This window comes from Triturus cristatus, chromosome 9, assembly GCF_964204655.1.
Source record: "Triturus cristatus chromosome 9, aTriCri1.1, whole genome shotgun sequence".
NCBI classification, from domain to species: Eukaryota; Metazoa; Chordata; class Amphibia; order Caudata; family Salamandridae; genus Triturus; species Triturus cristatus.
Genome location: NC_140592.1, coordinates 429,722,066 through 429,743,989, shown reverse-complemented (window position 1 = coordinate 429,743,989; position 21,924 = coordinate 429,722,066). Strand labels below are relative to the sequence as shown.

The window sequence follows — 21,924 nt, the reverse complement described above, 5'->3', positions numbered from 1 at the left end:
CGCATTTACCGACATTGACATTGACAGGGCAAGCACTTGAATAGAGGCGAGCGCCCTGCTTAGGAATTGCTAATTAATTTCTTTTAAACATTGCTTTTAACATTTCTTGAGAAACTGTTTTTAAAAAACTGTGTTTACATACTTGCACTGGGTAGATTCACAGAGCTGTGTTCAATGCTCCAGGGGGAGGCTACTTCCTTCTCAGGTTAGCACTCTAGCACTTTAGCCCAGGCGCGCTAGAGCTCCTTGACATCATCATGCACAGTCGGCCTCACTAGGAGCCGATGACGCGACCGCGCAGGAGCGCATTTACCTACGTTGACATTGACAGGGCAAGAACTTGTATAGCGGTGAGCGCCCTGCTTAGGAAGTGCTAATTAATAAACATTGCTTTTAATATTGCTTGAGAATCTGTTTTTAAAAAACTGTGTTTGCATACTTGCACAGGGTAGATTAACTGAGCTGTGTTCAATTCTCCAGGGGGAGGCTACTTCCTTCTCAGGTTAGCACTCTAGCACTTTAGCCCAGGCGCGCTAGAGCTCCTTGACATCATCATGCACAGTCGGCCTCACTAGGAGCCGATGACGCGACCGCGCAGGAGCGCATTTACCTACGTTGACATTGACAGGGCAAGAACTTGTATAGCGGTGAGCGCCCTGCTTAGGAAGTGCTAATTAATAAACATTGCTTTTAATATTGCTTGAGAATCTGTTTTTAAAAAACTGTGTTTGCATACTTGCACAGGGTAGATTAACTGAGCTGTGTTCAATTCTCCAGGGGGAGGCTACTTCCTTCTCAGGTTAGCACTCTAGCACTTTAGCCCAGGCGCGCTAGAGCTCCTTGACGTCATCACACACATTCGGCCTCATTAGGAGCCGATGATGGGATCGCGCAGGAGCGCATTTACCGACATTGACATTGACAGGGCAAGCACTTGAATAGCGGTGAGTGCCCTGCTTAGGAATAGCTAATTCATTTCTTTTAAACATTGCTTTTAATATTGCTTGAGAAACTGTTTTCAAAAAACTGTGTTTACATACTTGCACTGGGTAGATTCACGGAGCTGTGTTCAATGCTGCAGGGGGAGGCTTCTTCCTTCTCAGTTTAATACTCTAGCACTTTAACCCAGGCGCGTTAGAGCCCCTTGATGTTGTCACGCACAGTCGGCCTCATTAGGAGCCGATGACGCGACTGCGCAGCGGATGCGCGCAGCGTGCGTGCCTAAGTCAAGCCCGTCTGCGCCCGTCCACGCCCGAACTAGACCAGGGGCCAGTACCCTGCCGGTTCCAATAACGGAAGGCTCTGTTATACCTCTGAGCAGCTCAAACTTCTTAGAGAGAAGCCCAAAAGTAAGTTTAGGCACTCTATACTTCCTGAACATAACGTTTTACAATGTTTTAGCTGTGGTTATAAAATCTGCTCCTCTGTGCGCAGGTCTGATACCCCATTGGAGAAAAGGGAGCTTAAAATGCTTCTACTTAATTGTCGCTTCCTTCCCAAACACGCTCTAGAAATTCACATCCTGTTACAAGAGGAAAAACCTGATATCTTATTCCTCACGGAAACTTGGTTGAACAAAGAGTTGGACTATGCAACTGTGTGAGCCCTTCCACCTAATTATGCAATACAGAGGCTAGACCGAGATGTTGGTCGGGGAGGGGGTATTGCCATTATCCATAAGGATGATTTTAAATGCCGCATCAACACTAATCCCATACCTGACTGTGAAAGTATCCTGTTTTCCATCCGGGGACCCCATGTTTCTACCTTGTCAGGTATCTTAATATATCGTCCCCCAGGGACTGATGGCCAATTGTGTCAGTCAATGCCAGAGATTGTAGCCAACTTTGCAAGTTCCCTGTCCAATTTTACTGTATTGGGAGACTTTAATATGCATTTTGATAATTCTCACCTCCCTCAAATATCAGATCTTGTTGAAGGGTTAGCGGCTTTCCAGCTTAATCAAAAAGTCCTAGGCCCAACACACAACAAATCCACTTACTTGACCCTATTTTTTCAAACATTCAAACTTTGGTTACCTCTCAACCTACTCCACTGCCATGGTCTGACCATTTCCTGCTCCCATTTACTTGTGTTATGCGGGAAATAAGTCCACCTGTGAAGGAAACTAAAAAGCTCATCCGTACCTGGTCTAAACTTACGTGGGATTCATGGGAGACCAAATTGGAAACCACAAGGCCAATTCTCCACCCAAATCCCATTATCGCAAATTATATATTTAATAGTTGGTTAGAGTCCTCGCTTAACACCATCCTTCCCAAAAAAGAAATATATATAAAACTGGAACTAACAGAAACTCTTGGTACTCCCCCGGACTCCGGTAACTTGAACAATAGTGCAAAATATTGGAAAGAAAGTGGAGAAAGGACTTCTCACTCGGCAATAAAGTTAAATATAGAGAAGCCATAAAACACTATAAGTCAGAAATAAAATCTGCACAAAGCTGCTATTATCAAGACAGAATTACATCACTGTAAACTCCCCGTGCAAAAGTTTCCTTATTGCAAAATCACTCTTGACCCCCCTGGCCCCTTTACAGACTGCAGATAATCCTCAACTGCGATGTAACCAATTAGCAGAATTTGTCTCTGCTAAAATACAAACCATCTATATGTCCTTCCCTTTGGAAAGAGGTCTGCAGTTGGTACCTTCAACTGATTCAATAAAGGAACAGGACCTATTGGAGAAATTTCCCCCATTGGACCAAATCTCCTAAAAAAAGATCTTGAATCATCTTAAATCTGGTTCACCAATTGATCCAGCTCTGCCCACCATTCTAAATAGGATTAGTAAGACCATCTCTCCAATCATATTAGATCTGATTAATGCCTCCCTTCTCACAGGAATTGTGCATCTGCTGTGGAAATAGGCGATGGCCAAGGCTCTGTTAAACAAACTAACCTGGACCCGGAAGACTGGGCAAAATCCCGACCTATATCTTTGCTGCCAGGTATCAGTGAAATTGATGAGAAGCATGTCAACTCATCCCTTTCAGGTTTCCTGGAAAATAACAACCTGCTTCATCCCTCACAGACAGGTTTCAGATCACAGCAGGGTACTGAAACCGCACTCCTGTCGGTAGTGGAGGAAACCAGAAAAATTCTTGACAGCTAAAACAGTGCGGCAATTATTTTATTAGACCTGAGCGCAGCCTTCAACACAGTAAACCATTCGCTCTTGATTAGCAGACTCAAAGATGTAGGAGTGACAGAAATGGCACTTAAATGGTTGCAGTCGTTTTTAGAAAACAGAGTCTTCTCAGTCTTTGAGGATGAAACCATGTCCAAACAAGTGCCTCTCATATGTGGAGTTCCTCAGGGATCTGCATTAAGTTCCACCTTATTTAAACACCTAAACTGGACAGTGGACCCACTCGCCTGCGTTAGGCACCAACCTCAGAGGATATACCAATACTCTGTGAGATACAAATCAATTCTGTGTGTAAACTTCAAAAATGCCCTCTGTCCAAAGGCACCACCCTTCCCCTCAGGGTCAATCGTACATATAAGCTATATCAAAGCAGCACCACTTTCCAAATGTATACAAACAAATCATGTTTTGTCCAGTCTGCTTTGATAAAATATATAAGGTCCCTGCTTTATTGATTTTTTCTTAAAAGAGCCACAGCCAACGCGTTTTGTTCTACAAACAGAGCTTCTTCAGGGCGTTTCTCTATTACGCAAAACCATTAGGTAATTGATACGTGAGGTAGTGGTCTCTCACTTCAATATTTCCGATGGAGATTATACTCTTATATCTCATCCGTACATCTCGACGTCACTTCTAAGTAAGACGTTACGTGAGGACCTTTTCGTATTCGCACAAAGACCAATTCGGAACCCGGTGTGGTGTTGTGATATGATAGTCACTCTGATTTCTCAATTGAGTATGTACATTGAAGACAGCATACACCATATCTTGAAGAGGGGCCAGTGTGCCCAACTTCACACCTTGGCGTTCCAATTCCCGCCCGTGGTTCCGGAACGCGACAACGAGATATATGGATGAGATATAAGAGTATAATCTTCAAAGTAAATTTTGAAGTGAGAGGCCACTACCTCACGTATCAATTACCTAATGGTTTCACGTAATAGAGGAATGCCCTGAAGAAGTTCTGTTTGCAGAACGAAACACGTTGGCTGTGGCTCTTTTAAGAAAAAATCAATAAAGCAGGAACCTTATATATTTGTTCAAAACGGACTGGACAAAACATGATTTGATTGTATACATTTGGACAGTGGTGTAGCTTTGATATAGCTTATATATTCCCACCTTATTTAATGTTTACTTGAGCTCCCTGGCACATATTGTCATTCCGTTTGGGGTGCAGATCGTTATTTATGTGGACGACACTCAATTAGTTGTTTCCCTGAATAAAAATGACAACTCTGGACCGGCCCTAACCTCCTGCCTAGAAAAAGTGGTCAGATGGATGGACACCTCATATTTGAAGCTTAATGGGACAAAAACATAGATTATGCTTCTTGGCAACGCTGCCCCCCTCAATATAGATTCCTGTTGGCCTAACTGTCTGGGCCCTCCTCCTGCCCCGAAAAAGCATATAAAAAGCCTAGGAGTCGTGCCTGACTCTAACCTGGATTTTAAGGAACAAGCTCGGAAAGTAGCAGCCACCTGTTATGGCCTTTTGAGGATGATCAGGAAAATCCTTCCCTTATTACTTTTCGTGGGCAGAAGGCTGCTAGTACAGACATTGATCCTTTCATGACTTGATTATGCTGATGCCCTTTACCTAGGAGCCCCACTTTCCACAACCAAAATACTACAGACAGTTCAAAATTGTGCAGCCAGTTGCTCTAAATATCCTGAAACGGATCTCATGTAAACTCAAGGAAGGAGCATCTCCATTAGAGGACTGGACCTTGAGTGCCTGTATTGTGTAATCTTTTGAGAAGGCTGTAGTGTGACACAGTGTGGAATGCTGCAGAGAGGACCAGCAGTATGAGGGGTTCCGTTCTCCTCAGTCTAGAAGGCTGCATATCTCATCTGTGGTGGTGATAAGTGCTGTCTCCATTCTGTGATTGCTGCACAAGCTCGATTAGGAGTGGTCAAGAAGCATTTGAGCTGGAAAGTAAATACCAATGTGCCACTTTGAGTTGATTTGCCTTACTTTGACTAACTTTGTGATGGTGTAAAGCTTAAGCTTATTGGGACTACCGCAAAGTACCCCTCTAATCCCATTACGTCTTGATCTGGCAATTCGACCAATAGACGAGGAAGCTGGCCTACGTCCTTTAACGTATTAGCGAAGAGTGTGGCTCACAGAGGAGCTAAGATCTTATTGTCGTGACCTTAGCTCAATACTAGCACTATGCACTTTTAAGAAGTTTCCTTGGCTTGTCTATATCGAGGAAATGTGCTTCAAGATTGGTTTGCCTGAACTTTGGACTAATCCTGAGGCATTTTCTTTGATCCTTCCTCGTGTAAAACTGGTGCAGGCATATAGACAGTACAGGCTAAGTGTACTACAAGGAAGTAAAACACTCGGCAGTCTTTCAAGACAATTTTTATCAATTAAAGACCAGTATACCTTTGAGCCTTTCCTGAATGAATTGTGCCCACCTTTGGCGAGGAAATTATACATTCAATTCAGGTTGGGCACCTTACCACTCAGGGACTTCACTAAGAACTGGTCAAAATACACAGAAACAACTTGCCCAGCTTGCGGAAGGTCGACTGAGTCATTAATTCATGTATTATTTCTTTGTGTCGCATATAGAGCCCCTAGGAAATACTGGCTTATCCCTTTATGTAAAAGTCTAGGATTCACAAGATGTATTGAAGCCTATCGCATTTTAGTTAGTGATACAAGAACTGTTGTAGTCTTCGCTGTCTCACGTTTTTTTACATGCAATGTGGATCAAGCGTCTTAGTTTCAAATAATGTCTTGCTGCTATTTACATTCTGTCCTGGTCCATTTTAAATTAATTGTTTTTTAATGTCTTTTATCAGCTGTTTAAATGTATTTTATGCGACTTTTATGATCATCTGATCGAAATAAAGTTTACAAATGGAATAATAAAGATTAAGTAAATGTGAGCCTTTTTGGATTAGAGAACAGAACTATCTGCTCTTGGATATGCTGTGGATTTAGCAGTAATCCAGAAGTGCACCCTGACTAATTATTCCAAATATGCTTATTTGTGTTTAGATTATAGGAGGACCTACCAATGCTTAACCAGCAAATTGTACATATTTAGAAAGCAATATATGTTGCCTCCTTCAAGCACTATAGTTGAGCTATTCTTCTTCTACCTCAAGAATAGAGGCTGCCTATAAGTTTCAAGAGGCAAAGAGAAAGCACAGTAGAGACATATGGTTTAACATCAGTGCTTGTCATTTTAACCCCTTCAGTGCCCGCCCCTTTCCCCGCCCTGTGCCGGCCGTTGAATTAGCGGGCGGGGTCTATGACGAGCTGGACTCGTCATGGGCACAGCGCCACCGCGGCCCATGACGAGTCCAGCTCGTCATGGGCACTGAAGGGGTTAAATGAAAAGGTGTAGATTTATTCAGAGCTGTAATTAAACGTAAATGCTTAGAAATGTCATGCAGTAAAATCCTCTCATGTCTTTTTTCTCTTTCCAATGCAGTGGAGTGAAAAATATGGATCAGTTTATACTATCTATCTGGGCTCGCGCCCCACCGTGGTGCTCTGTGGATATGATGCCGTCAAAGAAGCCCTGGTGGATCATGGAGAAGAATTCAGTGGAAGAGGAAAAACAGCAATATTTGACAGGATTTTCAATGAATCTAGTACGTAGTCTCCCCATAGATTTCAATTAGTTTAATGTTTAAAATGAGAAAAATGGTGTGTCTGAATTACTTACTAACACTGCTCTTTAATGATGTCATAATTCAGTGTGTATATTCTGAGTGGGGGGGGAAGAGCAGCTTTTGTGAATTCTTTGAAGGAGAAATGTAACCCAATAATATGTAAATCATGCTGGGTTCATGCTGTTAAACTGATGAGAACGTGGGTACTCACAAACATTTTTCCATGGACCGCAAACTTTGATCTATGGTGTGACTAAGTGCCGCACTGATGCCAGCTGCGGGTGTAAAGTGGGTGTAGTTAAAGTAAAGCATGTATATCTAGTGGCTGTCTTTAGAAATGAAGGTGTACCTAAAGTTAAGGGCCTAGTTACTTCCTTTCGCTAACTGCAATTATCCTTTAAATAAGTCTTTACTGTATATTTAACTTTTGTTTTTCATGTAAGTGCTGAGTCGAGTAAACGGCCGCCCAGTGCTACTTCTGGCCAGGGGGCTGCATGTAAAGGTCAGTAGGGCCGCATGCGGCCACCGGGTTGTACTTTGAGTATCACTGGATTAGAAGTTATATGAAATTATTTCAAAATTCAACTAAAATGGAGTACTCACTGAGGGCAATAAACAGAAAAAAATAAGGTGACTCTAATTTGTCTATCTAGACATAGAAATGTGGGACTTCCCCTCATACTTGTTTGCCTAGATTCCGAAAAGGAATTAGATATGTTTGAGTGGGATTTCTAGTCGGAAACAAAGAAACTGGCTTGAGTTTGGTTGGGAGTCAAAAAAGATGCTACCTAAATCTATATCCAAACCGTAAAACATAAATAAAACAAACCAATACGTTGTGGCCATCAATAGATGTTACGAGGTGGAATGTCTAGCTCCTGCTTTGCTTTTCTGACTCTTTTAAATCACTTGTGTAAGTTCTATAGTAATTGTTGGACAGACGTATTACTTTCCTGGTCACAAAACACGGTTGCAATTTGTGGTTATTATAATTTTTGCTGACCAGAAACATATTTTGTGGACAAACCTATGTACTAATAGATTGATAACAAAATAAGGAATCAGAAAGGGTCACAATCTGGCCTACCTAACTAATATTTATTAGGTAGATTGCAGATTTACTACTCAAAACGTTTTGATACAGTCACAGGGACGGTGGACAGAAAGGATCAGCAGACCACAATTTATCCATATAAACTTTTTCTTTAAATCTTCCTGATTTCCTTAAAGGAAGCAGAGCTTTTGAAAAAAGTTTTCTATCTTTACAAAGTACTCTGAGCTACTCTGAGAGTTGACAGGGGTCCTCTTGAAGACTGCCTTCTCCCACAAAAGCCTTTCCTTATTTTAAAAAGAGGAAGCGATCCTAGTAGGACCCTTTCCATTTTATGATTCAGTTACCATCCCAAGTTGGTAGTCAGTAACTTTGTTATTGTTTGCACTCAGAATTCTGGTCACAATTTAAAATTACTTTTTCTTATATTGTGATATTGCATCTAATATACGTGAGGGGATTGCTATCATTATAGTATTTTGTCATGTGCGTGATAAACTACTTTTCCTTTTTGTTAGAAAAAACACTGACAGGATTATGATTCATTGAGTGATATTGTTGACTATCAAGTGTTATGGGACTACTATCCCACACCACCTCCTCTGAGTAGTCCTTGAACTGCTCTCCTGAGAGTTGAGCACCATAATGGGGTGCTTGGTACACAGCAAAGAGATAGTTGCTCACCTATTTCTTGCTATGGATTCATATCCTTCACAACTAATAACCACATTTCTTTCAACCAGTATTCCTCCTTATCACACAAATGATGGTAGAAGAATGACTGAACTGTAAAATATTGTCAGATGTAATAAAAAATAGTATAAAGGTATATTCTGCGAAGTGTCAAATTTGCCAATCATCTTTATAAATGTCTGGGCAAAAATTGATCGAAATGTGAGTTTAAAAAAAACTCAGCATGAGAAATGTATTTCTAAACTCACCTCATAAATATCATATAATAAAAATACAGAACGAAAATTAAAACTGGAAATCTTTAACCGTAGTCATTTTTAGTTACATACCCAAACGGGTAGCAACAGCGGTTTCTTCATTGGGGCGTGGGGGTGTTGCTTCCCACCTGAGCTCCTTTTTAAATGATTTTAATAGCCGCAGAAGTGCGTGGCATAGCTTGGGGAAGATTTGCTGTTTTGCAGTAGTCAGGTGAGAGTGGGCAGAATCCGACATTGGTGGGGGTAGGGGTGGAGCTTGAACGGTTGAGTGTGACACTCAAACAGATGGGCCTCCTTGGGGTTAAGCGCACATTTATGGTTGGATGGTTGCCATGATCTGACCAACCCAACATGCACACTTGAACTCTTGCCTGTCTGCAATGATAGGAGCCCCAGGGTGGATTAAATCCAAAGCCCCCAAGTCTCCAAAGGAGCATTGGCAGCCCCTAACCCAGCCAATCTTCGTGCTGCTCTCATGCAGTTTACCGCAAGGGAGCAGCACATAGATTGGCTTAGGAGTCACGGAGGACTGGTGACTGCAGGTGAACATTGAACTCTGATGGAGACAAAGTCACAAGTGTTATGCTGACAGACCAGATGGTGAGTGTGCCTGCTGCCTCCTCATTTTTGTTTAAAAAGTGCCTTCCTGGTGCGTATATAGCTCCCAATATGTAAGGAACTTCGAGTCATCGGGCTGAAAGAGACATGCATATTAATGAAGAGTACTTGCTTCAGGCCCGCTGCAGGTCTGTATGCCATTGGCGCGTGTGGTATAACCATCAGACTGGCAGTAGAAAATTCCCAGGAGCCGGAGGAATGATTCACTTGCAGGCACCTAAGCACTGGTGCCCAGTATTCTTTCAACAACTACAATTACAACAAAGACAGCCATAGATGTATTATTCCACAGTCTAGTGGTTTGCTGTGATGTCACACCACATCCGCGGGCCAGGCGTGGCCCGCGGGGACTAAATAAAAGGGGCCGCCCGCTCGGGGGCGTGGTCTCCAACTACAGCCTGTTGGCATGGGTGTACTGTTTTGCGCTAGCTCCACACGCGTAGTGCCGCCACGAGGCCACCCCCGCAGACCTGCCCAGCCGATAGCACACTGGCGACGAGGGTGGGAGCTCGCGACACCCCAGCATTGCAGCCCCGTCAACTTATCTGACATCGGCTTCCAGTTCCCGCTCCTGAGCGCATGTGCGCTGGCCCGTCTCGCCCACACGAGGCCGCGCATACGCCTCTGCGCGGCCTGCTGTGCCCGCGCGTGGCCCCTGCACGGCCAGCCTGCCTGTATCCAACTGACGAAAGCCCCACTGCACCACGGAGGCTGTTTGAAGGCAGACGAAGAAGAAAGGAAAAAAACGAAACAAGCACAAACTAAGGTACAAAGGGAAAAATACACGGGAGCCGCGCAAAACAACAGGGGAAAAGACTTAAAAACAAGCACAAATCAAGGCACCGCAGGAAGGGCCTCGCGCAAGGCATAAGGGGACACACCCACTGCAGAGGGGGTCTGGAGAACCGTCAAAAAGGAGGGCACGGCACCTAACACACGGCACCTGGGCACAGGAAAGACAGCACAACTGAAGTAACTGCAGGAGGACACAGGTGAGGTTACACTTAGCCTCAGTGCGCAATATCCAGTGCCCCGAGGTGGCACAGACCCACGGGCCTGGTCAACACCCCAGCTGGCCGCACAGCAGCGTCACACACACACGAGACGCCACAGGAGTACCACCACAACTCAAGGCAGAGACCCGTTACCTACCGCGCCCGACACAATGGTCGATAATGCCCAGAGAGCCGCACAGGCACCAGCACCAGCCCCGGCGCCCGCCCCATTCCAGCACGCGGCATCGGGAGTGCTGCCACCATTCAGCGAACTAGAAGACCCCGCGACAGCGTCGCCCAGATGGAAGATCTGGATGGAACGGCTCAACAACTACTTCATCGTGACCAGGGAAACCGATGACACTATTAAACGGTCCTTACTCTTGCACTACGCAGGAGATGAGATATTCAAGCTGTTCAACCACTTGCCCAACACCGGAGCAGTGAATGATTTCGACACAGCAGTAACCGCCCTGAACGGCCATTTTGACCCCCAACTGAACCCTGACTTTGAACGTTTCAAACTACGCCAGGCTCGGCAGAGAGAAGGGGAGTCAATGGACGCGTTATATGCCCGACTGCGCGAGCTCGCTAGCACGTGCACCGAAGACGACCAGCCAAAGGAGATACGGGTGCAACTAATACAGAGATGCCAGGACAAGACGCTGAGAGGGCTCATTCTGCGGCAGCCGAAGATCGCACTTGAGGACATGCTCGTACTGGCTCGTACTGGCGAGAACACACGACTTGTCACCAGCACACAGAGAAGTCCCAATAAAAGTGTGGGTAATGTGGGCATGAACCACACGCAGCGAAAGACTGCCCAGCACAAGGGAAGACGTGCACCAACTGCGGGAACCCGAACCACTTCTCGTCTCGACTGACGACCCCCGACGAAGGCGGTAAGGCATCTGTCGGTGACGGACGCGAGGCCACCCGAAGACCCAAAAAGAAAAGGGAAGAAGTACCAAGACACGAGTGAAGAGTCATCGGACGAAGAGGAAGGAGAGGCCTACCTCATCTCGTTCACGCGGGAACTCTAGCTGTGCTACAGGCCACAACCGACGTGTGTCGTCCACGTGGCAGGAACGGAAATACAGGCGGTCATCGATACCGGAGCCACGGTGAACGTCATGGGCCTGCAACAGTACCGCCAGCTGAAGCCCCGGCCCGAGGTAAGGCAGTCCAAGACACGAATATACGCTTACGGAGTCGACACACCCCTGCCTCTAAAAGGGAAAATCACAGTGCCCATCAAGGCAGATGATCGAGAAGTAACGGTGACGATACACTTAATCGACAGAGAAGCGGACACCCTTCTAAGCAGCCACACTGCCGAAGACCTGGGTCTGATCTCGTTCGCAAGAAGAATACAGACTCACCAAGTGGAGGAGCTACTCAGCCAATTCCCCGAGCTATTCAAGGGGCTGGGACGTATCAAGTGTAGTCCAGTCAAGCTACACATTGATGAGGCAGTCGCCCCAGTCGCATTGCGACACCGGAGAATCCCGTTCCACCTGCGGCCGCTCGTGGAAAAAGAGCTGGAAACCCTAGAAAAGCAAGGCGTCATTGAGAAGGTGACCGGGCCGACCTCCTGGGTGTCGCCGATGGTCATTGCGGAGAAGCCGAAACAACCGGGAGCAATACGCCTCTGTATTGAAATGAGATTGCCGAATAAAGCAATATGGCGGGAGCGACACATCATGCCAACAATGGATGACATCATCGCGGATGTGAACGGGTGCAAGTGGTTTTCGAAGATCGACCTAAACGCAGGGTACCACCAACTCCCACTAGCCAAGGACATTCGATACATTACCACGTTCAGTACTCATCTAGGGCTGAGGAGAAACAAGAGACTCAACTTCGGCATATCATCGGCAGCCGAAGTGTTTCAGAACACGATAAGAGAAATGCTATCTGGGTTGCCCGGCATACTAAATGTCAGTGATGACATTCTCATTCACTCTGCGACAGCAGCAGAACACTACAAACATCTCCGCAGCACACTGGCGCGCCTCAGAGATCACGGGGCGACCCTGCATAAAGAGAAGTGCCAGTTCTTTCAGCCATCCTTGGAGTTCTTCGGATACGTGTTTAACCAAGATGGCATCCAAGTAGACCCAAGGAAATCCCAAGCCATCAGAGATGCACCGGCCCCGCTGACTCCAACTGAAGTACGCAGCTTCCTAGGTATGGCTACCTACTGTGGGAGATTCATCCCAGGGCTCACCACACGGGTGGAGCCACTGCGAGCCCTCACTAAATCTGACGCAAAGTGGCAGTGGGGACAGAGAGAAGAAGAGGCCTTCCAGAGCATCAAGGATGCCCTCCTAGGAGAAGCTACACTTGCGTACTTTGACCCCGCAATGCCGACCGAAGTCTTAGTAGACGCCAGCCCAGTGGGGTTGGGCGCCGTCCTGACCCAGGAACAAGAACCAAGGCGGTGGGCAGCATTATCGTTCGCCAGCAAGTCACTGGCGCCCACGGAAGCAAGGTACGCCCAGATCGAATGGGAAGCCTTCGTGATTAAATGGGCCTGTAACCATTTTCACCTATACCTCAAGGGACAGCCGTTCACGATGGTCACTGACCACCAACCATTGGTGCCCCTCTTCAAGGGAACAGCGCCTCACCCCCCGCCGCGGATAGAACGGTGGGCGGTGCAACTACAACCCTACGAAATTAAAGTGGTGTATCGGCCCGGCGCCAAGAACCCAGCCGACTTTCTGTCCAGACACCCAGCACCGGCGGCGGCACACGAAGACACCACGGAGGTTGAACAGTATATCCACCTAGTGTCCACTGCGGCCTGCCCAGTAAACATGACCCTAGCAGACATCAAAGAAGCGGCTGCCGCGGACAAGGTGTACCAAAGAACCCTAACCGCCGTCCAGGCAGGACTGTGGACCAACTATCTGTGGCCAGCCAACTCCTGGAGCCAGGCCGAGATCGAATATGCATGGAAAATGTGGCACGTACGGCATGAACTCAGCGCCACCGATGATGGAATCCTGCTACGAGGCGCACGGCTAGTGATCCCTCAAGCGCTGCGACACCAAGCAACCCGACTGGCCCACGGGGGACACCAAGGCATCACGAAAATGAAGGCCAGGATGCAGGAGAAGGTCTGGTTCCCCGAGCTGGAGACAATGGTGGAAGAATACGTCCAGCGATGCCCGCTGTGCCAGCTGACTGGAGGGACAGAAAGACCAGCTCCCGTGATCACCGAAAATGCCAGCACGTCCCCGTGGTCGAGAGTGAGCAAGGACTTCGGGAGCTTCCCCGGGGGAAACCACACCCTAGTACTCATGGATGAGTTCTCAAAGTACCCAGTGGTGGAACTGGTGGCCTAGACAGCATTCGCCCAAATAGAGCCCATCCTCGAGAAAGTGTTCGCGATGTTCGGGTTTCCCCAGGAGATCCGCAGCGACAATGGACCCCCATTCCAAGGGGCAGAGTTCGCCACGTTCCTCAGCCAGAGAGGAGTGCGCCACCGGCGAGTAACCCCCAATGGCCGCAAGCGAGCGGCGACGTGGAGCGTTTTATGCGCACCCTAAACAAGGTATTCCGTATCGCAAGTGTGGAACAAACGGACCCCGAGAGACGGCTTCACAAATTCCTACGGGAGTACCGGAGCACACCCCACTGCACTACTCAAAGAAGCCCGTGGGCCCTGATGTTCCAAGGCCCACGGAGAGACCTTTTCCCCACGTGCCCAGGGTGGGCCTCACCACCGGTAGCTGCTGAGGAAGTGCAAGCCCGAAGAACCCGCCGAAACCAACGAGCGAGTATCCACCGCCGGGCCACATCCAGAACTATTCAGACTGGAGCTACCGTCCTCCTCAAGGACCGTCGCCCGGGGGGGAAGTTCAGAATGAACTATGAACCGGGGCCATGGACAGTATCTGCAAGCCGAGGGACCATGGTAACTGCCAGGAAAGGAGGTGATGAAGTGTCTAGGAACATCTCCTGGTTCAAAGAAGTGCCCGCTGAACACCCTGAGGGGCCCACAGGAGAATCCATGGGGTGCACCTCCACCGATGCCATTGGAAGTCTTGAGAATGCGAGGGGGTCAGCGGATAACTTACCAGCTGAAGACAGGCCAGAACCCAGTCCTCGGCTGCGGGGATCTCCGCAAGGGTACTGCCTAAGGCCAAATCCGTGCCCCAGCCAGCAGCTTAAAGACTTTGCCTGTTGAAGACCGCCCGACGCTGACGCCGGAAGGCACGCAAGTATCACCACTCCGGTGGTTCGAACACTGTGAACTATTGTGAAGTTTTGTTTTGTTGATTTTGGATCAAGTTGGATAGGGATGTAGTATTCCACAGTCTAGTGGTTTGCTGTGATGTCACACCACATCCGCGGACCAGGCGTGGCCCGCAGGGACTAAATAAAAGGGGCCGCCCGCTCTGGGGCGTGGCCTCCAACTACAGCCTGTTGGCGTGGGAGTACTGTTTTGCGCTAGCTCCACACGCGCAGTGCCGCCACGAGGCCACCCCCGCGGACCTGCCCAGCCGATAGCACAATAAGAAGGGGGCACACAAACCTACGTGATGTAATCCACACAGCTTGTTGAACGAATAAGTTGGCTTTACAGAATCATAATTGTTTATTATGCTGGCAAGAGACATCCATATTCAGAGGCCACAGGCAGTCAACTACGGTGAGCCCGATGGGACATTCTGTTTGCCGTAGGCCTTGTGCCGTAACATATCCTGTTACAGAAAGTCACTTCACTTTCATTGCTTTAAGCAGCAGTGACGTTCTATGCCCAACACTTTGTGTTGGTGAGCAGATGTGTGACGTGTCCACAGTCCAAAGGGTGTTTTTTTTATATGTGAGAGACTTGAAGGCTATAGTTCAATCGAAAAAGGTGGTGTCCTCTATCGTTGTTGCAGGCTGAACATGTATATGAGAAGTAAAATGTTTGCTTAATTCACTTGATAAAAGATGTTGTGTTATAAAAACAAAATATGGATGAGCAGCTCAAGCTAATGAGTGTTCTGAGCGAACAAGTCACATAAACTGGTTTGACAAGGGTTTAGCATAACTTAAAAACAATTAGTGTCAATATTTGGGTGGTAAAGGCAAGACGACACAGTAGATTTGCATTTCTTACTACCGGGAAATGTGTAATATGTTTTAATTTGACACAGAATACTTTGTGCTGATCGTATCAGCTTGTCTCTTTTTAAATTCCCACATAAGGATTTTCCACTGTGGGTGATATGAATTCAGATTTTTGGGTGCACCGCTGTTTGACTGCTTAATCTCGGTTTGCATCTGACTGTATTTTGTGTGCTATGAACATGACCACGAATTGTGTCATCCTGCTGCGTGTGCTGCATGATTATGGCGGTTGCGGTTTATTTATTCTTCTAACCAATTCATCCACCCCTTCCTTACTGCATCCGTCAATTCGCTCCACAACCTCATCCATCGACCCATAGACTACACGCCCATTCATTCACCCATCAGCATATTTGCCCATTCATCCCTCCAATCCTCCTCAAACACATTTATTCACTCCCCTATCCATCCATCCACATCACCAATTATACATACATACCTGCATGCATGCATCCACCAATCCACCCATCCAAAACTGGGAAATTACTGATTTCTAAACATTGAATGTATAAAACATTAAGGTATTCCATATCAGTGATATAGCTTTCGTTTATGTTTCAAATGTTTTACTTAATCTTGCATTCCTTAAGAGTGCCCACTATTTCCAAAATGTTGTATTTCTGTATTTTTTTGTGTAGCATATTTCTTGTACAGTGCATACTTTGAACTGAGTCGCCTTCAGGCATTTTTAAAGGGCCACCATTGAGAGCTTTAGAGCAAAGGCTGAAGGCTCTGTCAATTTCTCACAGTGCCTGTCACTGGGTTAAAAAGGTGGCCTCTCTGCTGAACAAAGCAATGGCCACTTATTCAAGTTGTGATTGTGATTCTGTGCAACTGTGTGTGAAGGAGATACACAGTTGCCAAAATATTGAGAAGGCAAATGTAAAGGAAAATACAGTGCTTACAGGCAAGTCAGTGCATTGTGTTTTTGGGGTTTGCAAAGTGAAGTTCTCTGATTATACTGAACTATGTCATTATCATATGAAATCTCTACTATTGATGTCATAACTACACTTTCACAAGTGCTTTATTAACCTTCTTGCTGTCTCAAAATCGGCTTGAAAATGCACCATTTCCCACTCTTTTTTCCAAATTTTCCAGGGGGGGAGGAAGGATCCCCCCTATAATGGTTGGGGTTGCACACTAAACTCGCTCTCCACAGTGCACTCTTCCTGCACTTTTACTCCCAACCACTTTAAAATGTCACCAGCCACCACTGGAATAGAAAACAAATATTTGTAATTTTACATAATTTTGCATGTGCAAAAGTCACATTGACAGCTGTGCCAACCAAGTTACAGAAATAACTTGCAGAGCTGTGGGTCATATGTACAAGCCCTTAACACCAACACAACATCATTTCCAATGACGTTGTGGTGGCGATAGAAGCTGTGCCGTATGTACAAGGCAGCGCTATGCCACTTAATGTGGCTTAAAGCTTCCTTGTACATGAGGCCCCCTTTCACACTATGCTTAGCGTGAAAGGGGCGTGCAGTGGGTGTTGTGGTGGGTGTTCCACCACAACACCCATTGTATTTGAAGTTGTCCCTATGTACAAGGTTGGCGTACATAGAAGGCAGCGCCAAAATGAAGACCAGGAAAAGCCTGGTCTTAAGTTGACGAAACAAGGAGAAATGCATTAATTCTCCTCGTTTTTGCTTTTTTCAAGTGTGCTGCCTTGTGCAGCACACATGGAAAAAGCAAAATGCCATGGTTTGTTTATAATCAGGAAGGTGTCCCTTCCTGTACATAAACAAACCTTTAAAAAAATACAATTTAGTAACTTTTTATGTGTGCTGAGTCCTTCCGTTTGGGTGGTGGAGGAGGAGCCGGAGTATCAAGGCGTCTTTTCTTGATAATTAAAGTCAATAGCCCAGTCTTTGGATCTTTGGACAGAGTCTTTTGTAAAGGGTCTGGTGTAAACAGAGCCAATGGTGCCGAATCGTCCATCGGCACCGGTGATTTCGGAACCGAGGGCTTCGATGGTTTGTGTGCGCCATGCTTTTTTGGGGCCTCCGGTTTTTTCGGCGTCGAAGGAGTTTTCGGCGCCGGAGCGTCGGTGCCGACAGATTTGTGTTTGTGTTTGGTCGGCACCGAGAGTCCAGGCTTCGGCACCGGTGGCTTCGGAGTCGAGCTGGATATTGCTTTCTTCGGTGCCGGATGCTGTTTTTCGGCACCGGGCGTCGGCTGGCTCGATCCCGAGCTGCCGTGAGACTTTGGTGGCTTCGACACCGGGCCCGAAGGTGGGGTGATAGAAGCTTTGGTCTTGGTTTTGCCCAGGCCGGCAGGCGAGGGAGTAACCTGAGTCTCTTTGGTTTTGGGCGCGGGGGTGGGAGGGGGCACAGTACTCACGACCCGCTGCGCCGGTGTGATGTCCTCCACGTCGGAGTCGTCGGCCTCGGAAGCGCTGACGACGTCTTCTTCCTGCTCGGTGTGTGTTTGCCCCGAAGCTTCGGCGCCGTCTCCGAAGATGTCCGGTGGAGCTGCAGACGATGAGTGCGCCATGGTGCGTCGAGCTTTTCGATCCCGGATGGTTTTCTTCGATCGAAAAGACTTACAGGCGGGGCAGTCTCTGGCCTCATGTTCTGGAGAGAGGCAAAGATTACACACCTGATGGAGGTCGGTGTGGGGAAATTTAGACCCACATTTTGGGCACTTTTTGAACGGAGTACTTTCCATCGGCCGGGACCGGAGTCGAGGAGGGCCCGAGGGCCGGTGCCGATGTACGGGATGGAGAAAGTACCGCTTTGAGAAATGAAGATGAAGATGAAGAAACTCGAAGAAACGAGGATTTTCCGTCGAGGCTGGAACCGTAGAAGTTCGAAGCCATAACCTCATCAGCTAACTCTTCTTCCTCATTTCTTGGAACCATTTTCTCCTTTTCCATTACACAACCATCCTTGACTTCATAAGCTCGACCACTGGTGTCAACTGCATGCAGCAAACAATTACCTTGAAGATAACTCTCTTCATTAAAAAATGGTTCAGTACTTGAACTATGCTACCATTCTCCTAAGAACACTTTACAAAAGTTATTTTTTTTCACTACTCTTTTCCTTTTGCTTTTTGACTTCATTACATTGACTATTTTATCTAATGTGCGGATCCTGTTCAAAATTAAAATGAATAGTTTTCTTTTTAATTCCAAAGCCTTTGCAACAATTGATTCAATATGTTTCTTTTTCTTATAAAATTTGGCATTCTTCTTATATTTTTTCACATCATTTAGCAAATTGAACATCACTCTTCTCTGAAACATTTTTCTACGAATGTTTTTAAAATCTATTTTTCTTTTTAAGTCATTCTTTCTTACTTCTGATTGTACATTAGCATTTAGTATATTCTGTCGATTGTCTTGTTGTTTTCTACTTGAAACACTATTTGCATTGGATATATTTTTTACATTTTTTCTTTGCTTGAGGATATTTTTTATAAAATCCTTAGTCTGCTTACCATAAGACTTTTTCTTTTTTCCAACAGGTTCTTCAACTATTTTTTTTTGTCCAGTTGCACTGTGGCACTGGTTGACAGTGGCAGTGGCACAGTGCTCTGAGCAGCTAACACCAGCAAAACACATGAGGCACAGCAACAAAAACTGGAAGGGAGACTCACGCCAAGGTGCCAGGTCTAACACTAGGGCAGTGGAGAAGGCTGGCAACTGGTCCTTACCTCTGTCCGGGTGGGAAAGAACTAGGGGTGGTGCAGTGCTGCTAAAGACTGCTCCAGGCTAAACATAAAATGGTGCAGTGGGACTTTTTCACAGCATTACCATATGGGATCAGACATAGACAGCAGACATAATCCAGAACACATTAACATTCATACAATGATTAATGTAGTAATTAAACAGAGGCCCTCTATTTTCTAAATTGCAGTTGTGCATTCCTCCAATCCTTATAAGTGTAATGTATCAGGTGACAATAGTGCAGAAGGAAAATGAAAACTATGTACAGAGTCATTGGTTTAGTTTGCAAATCACAGTACTGTTGGGCCAGTTAGCATTTTCACATGTTACTGCACTATGACCCAATCAAAGTTAAACAAGAGATGGTTGTCGATGTTTGACCTGGTAGTAGATTAGCGGGTCTCATCAGAATATAGTCATCTGTCTATGGCACCGTAATAGTTCAGTGTTCAGTAGGACAATTCAAATTAATTCTCATTAGAATGCTGATTCAATCAATCAATCAATCAGGGATTTGTGAAGCGCACTACTCACCCATGAGGGTCTTAAGGCGCTGGGGGGAGGGGGTTTGAGCAGCTTCATCTCATCCGAAGAGCCAGGTCTTGAGGCTCATCCTAAATGTTTGCAGTGTGGGGTTTCGTTGATACTGAGGGGGAGTTTGTTCCAGGTCTTGGCCGTGATGTAGGAGAAGGCTCTTCCTCCTGTTCTGGCTCTGCGAATGTGTGGGTTTTTGGCCAAGGTCATTGAAGGGTCAAATTGAACCCTTTTCTCGTGTGCCATTCTACTATTGCTGATCTTTCTTTCAAAGTTGGAAATGTAGTAAGTCAGAGTCAGGGTGTGCAATCGTTGCTCTACACCGCACCTCCTGCTCCTGCATCCAGTTGAAAAGAATCTCTTCAAGTTACTAGGTATAAAGATCTCAACCATCCATTGGTTTGGGAAAATACACAACTGCAATTATTTAATCAAACTTTATATGATTGTTAACATATTCAGCATTAGTTTTATTTCCTATCACTTATCACATGTGGTAAAACTATGAATGAGTCCAACGGGCTAATTTTTAATGCGTATTATCTCTATCCTCAATATCTTAGTCCAAGTATGCATATTGGGCTTGTTTTAGTTCGCATAACTTTGTAAGTCAGCTTCAGGACAGTATAACTGTGCTATATGGAGGAGGATCATCAATGCAAAACTCACCGGGATTTCTTGGTGATGTGGATTCTGAAGCTCTCAATGATGCATCAAAGTGAAAAGACAAAGAAAAAAAGTATTTTCCCAATGCCAGCCTTTCAAGGACACAAGCCATTCTATCAAAAGGATAGCAAAGGAGATATGCTCAGTAGCGGCTCGTGGAGGGAGTGCTGAGGGGCGGTGGGGTGGGGCAGGGGAGGGGCAGGGTGCGGGGTAGTAAACTACGGCATACAGCCAAACAGAGTTAATTAACTAAATAAATAAATAAAACAAATTACATTGCGCGCGCTGCATTGCCAAATGCGATGCAGCGCGCACAACAAAATTAGTTTTTTTATTTATTAAGTTACTTAACTCTGTTCGGCCGTATGCCTTAATTTACTACCCCCCACCCTACCCCTCCCCACTGACCCACAGCCCTCCCTCCACGAGCCTCTACTGGATATGCTCCATGGGAAGAAAAAACAGAAGAAAAGGAAGAAAAGACAGTGAACAGGAAGCAAGCAAACAAGACCAGCAAGAGGTCTTTCAACAATAGACTGTTAAAGCTGTCTGTAGGTGAGAACAAAAAGCAGCTGGTAAGAGGAGTATCTTCCGTACCATGTGCAAAGCGTTCTTCTGCCAACACTCACCCACTGAAAAACAATGAAGGCGGTTTAGCCCATGGGATGGTGGGCTGGCCAGGAAAATGACCACCCTCTCTTTCAGGAATGGACGTCCTTGGATGGAGTGATCATTTCCTACTGCCTTAGCTAGCAGGTGCGCATCATAAAAACATCACTGAAAAAGTAGTTCTCATGGTGTTTATAGCCTCGTGAATAATAGTCAGCTGTATACAATCTATCCTTTCATTAATGTCAGGGCATGGAGCAGGAGTGCCAGCATGATTCAGTCCACAGATGCTTTCCATATGAAGAAAGAAGAACTGCAATACTAGTAGCAATCGCTTTAGTAGCAGGTTTTGATGAGAAACTTAAGTACATTCAATCCCAATGGTTATTCCAAAAACACAAAAAATAAATAATGTATGTTTTTATTAATTGTGCTCATTTAAAAAGTTTCATTCAAGTCAGAAGAGCACTTTTTACAGGTGTTTATAAAAATACATTCAACACATTGCATTAACTAGAGTCACTATCAAAGCAGCAAAACAACTGTGTAGCAACACAGAATACAGCAGAGGTGGTTCCTCCACTAAGGTAGAGGAGCATCACCCCAATGAGCAGGTCCAAAAAGGAAAAGATAAAATGATAATAACTCATCGTTATTAATATTTTATTTTTCCCCTTGCTCAGCTAGGTAGGGGTGGGTCTGCACTGCTCACAGAGCATGGCAGGAGTGGTTTGCCCACTCCAAGTGGGCAGGACACTTTAGCCGGTCGTCTCGGGACAGCCAAACCATCATGCGCACTTTGCATGTTCTCCATGCAAGTTGCATTACAGCCTGCATGGTAAATATGCCCAGCTTCCCGATCTCTGGCTG

The 21,924-nt window shown here is 46.0% G+C and overlaps 1 protein-coding gene across 1 annotated transcript in view; it reads left to right on the top strand.

Moving 5' to 3' along the window:
- The window catches only part of LOC146798095 (cytochrome P450 2G1-like), an 899,064-nt gene that overhangs the window by 34,642 nt on the left and 842,498 nt on the right, over window positions 1-21,924 (top strand). The window contains exon 2 of the mRNA XM_085625314.1: window positions 6,630-6,792. Within this exon, the coding sequence (XP_085481440.1) occupies window positions 6,630-6,792 (163 nt within the window). The remainder of the gene's footprint in view (window positions 1-6,629; window positions 6,793-21,924) is intronic.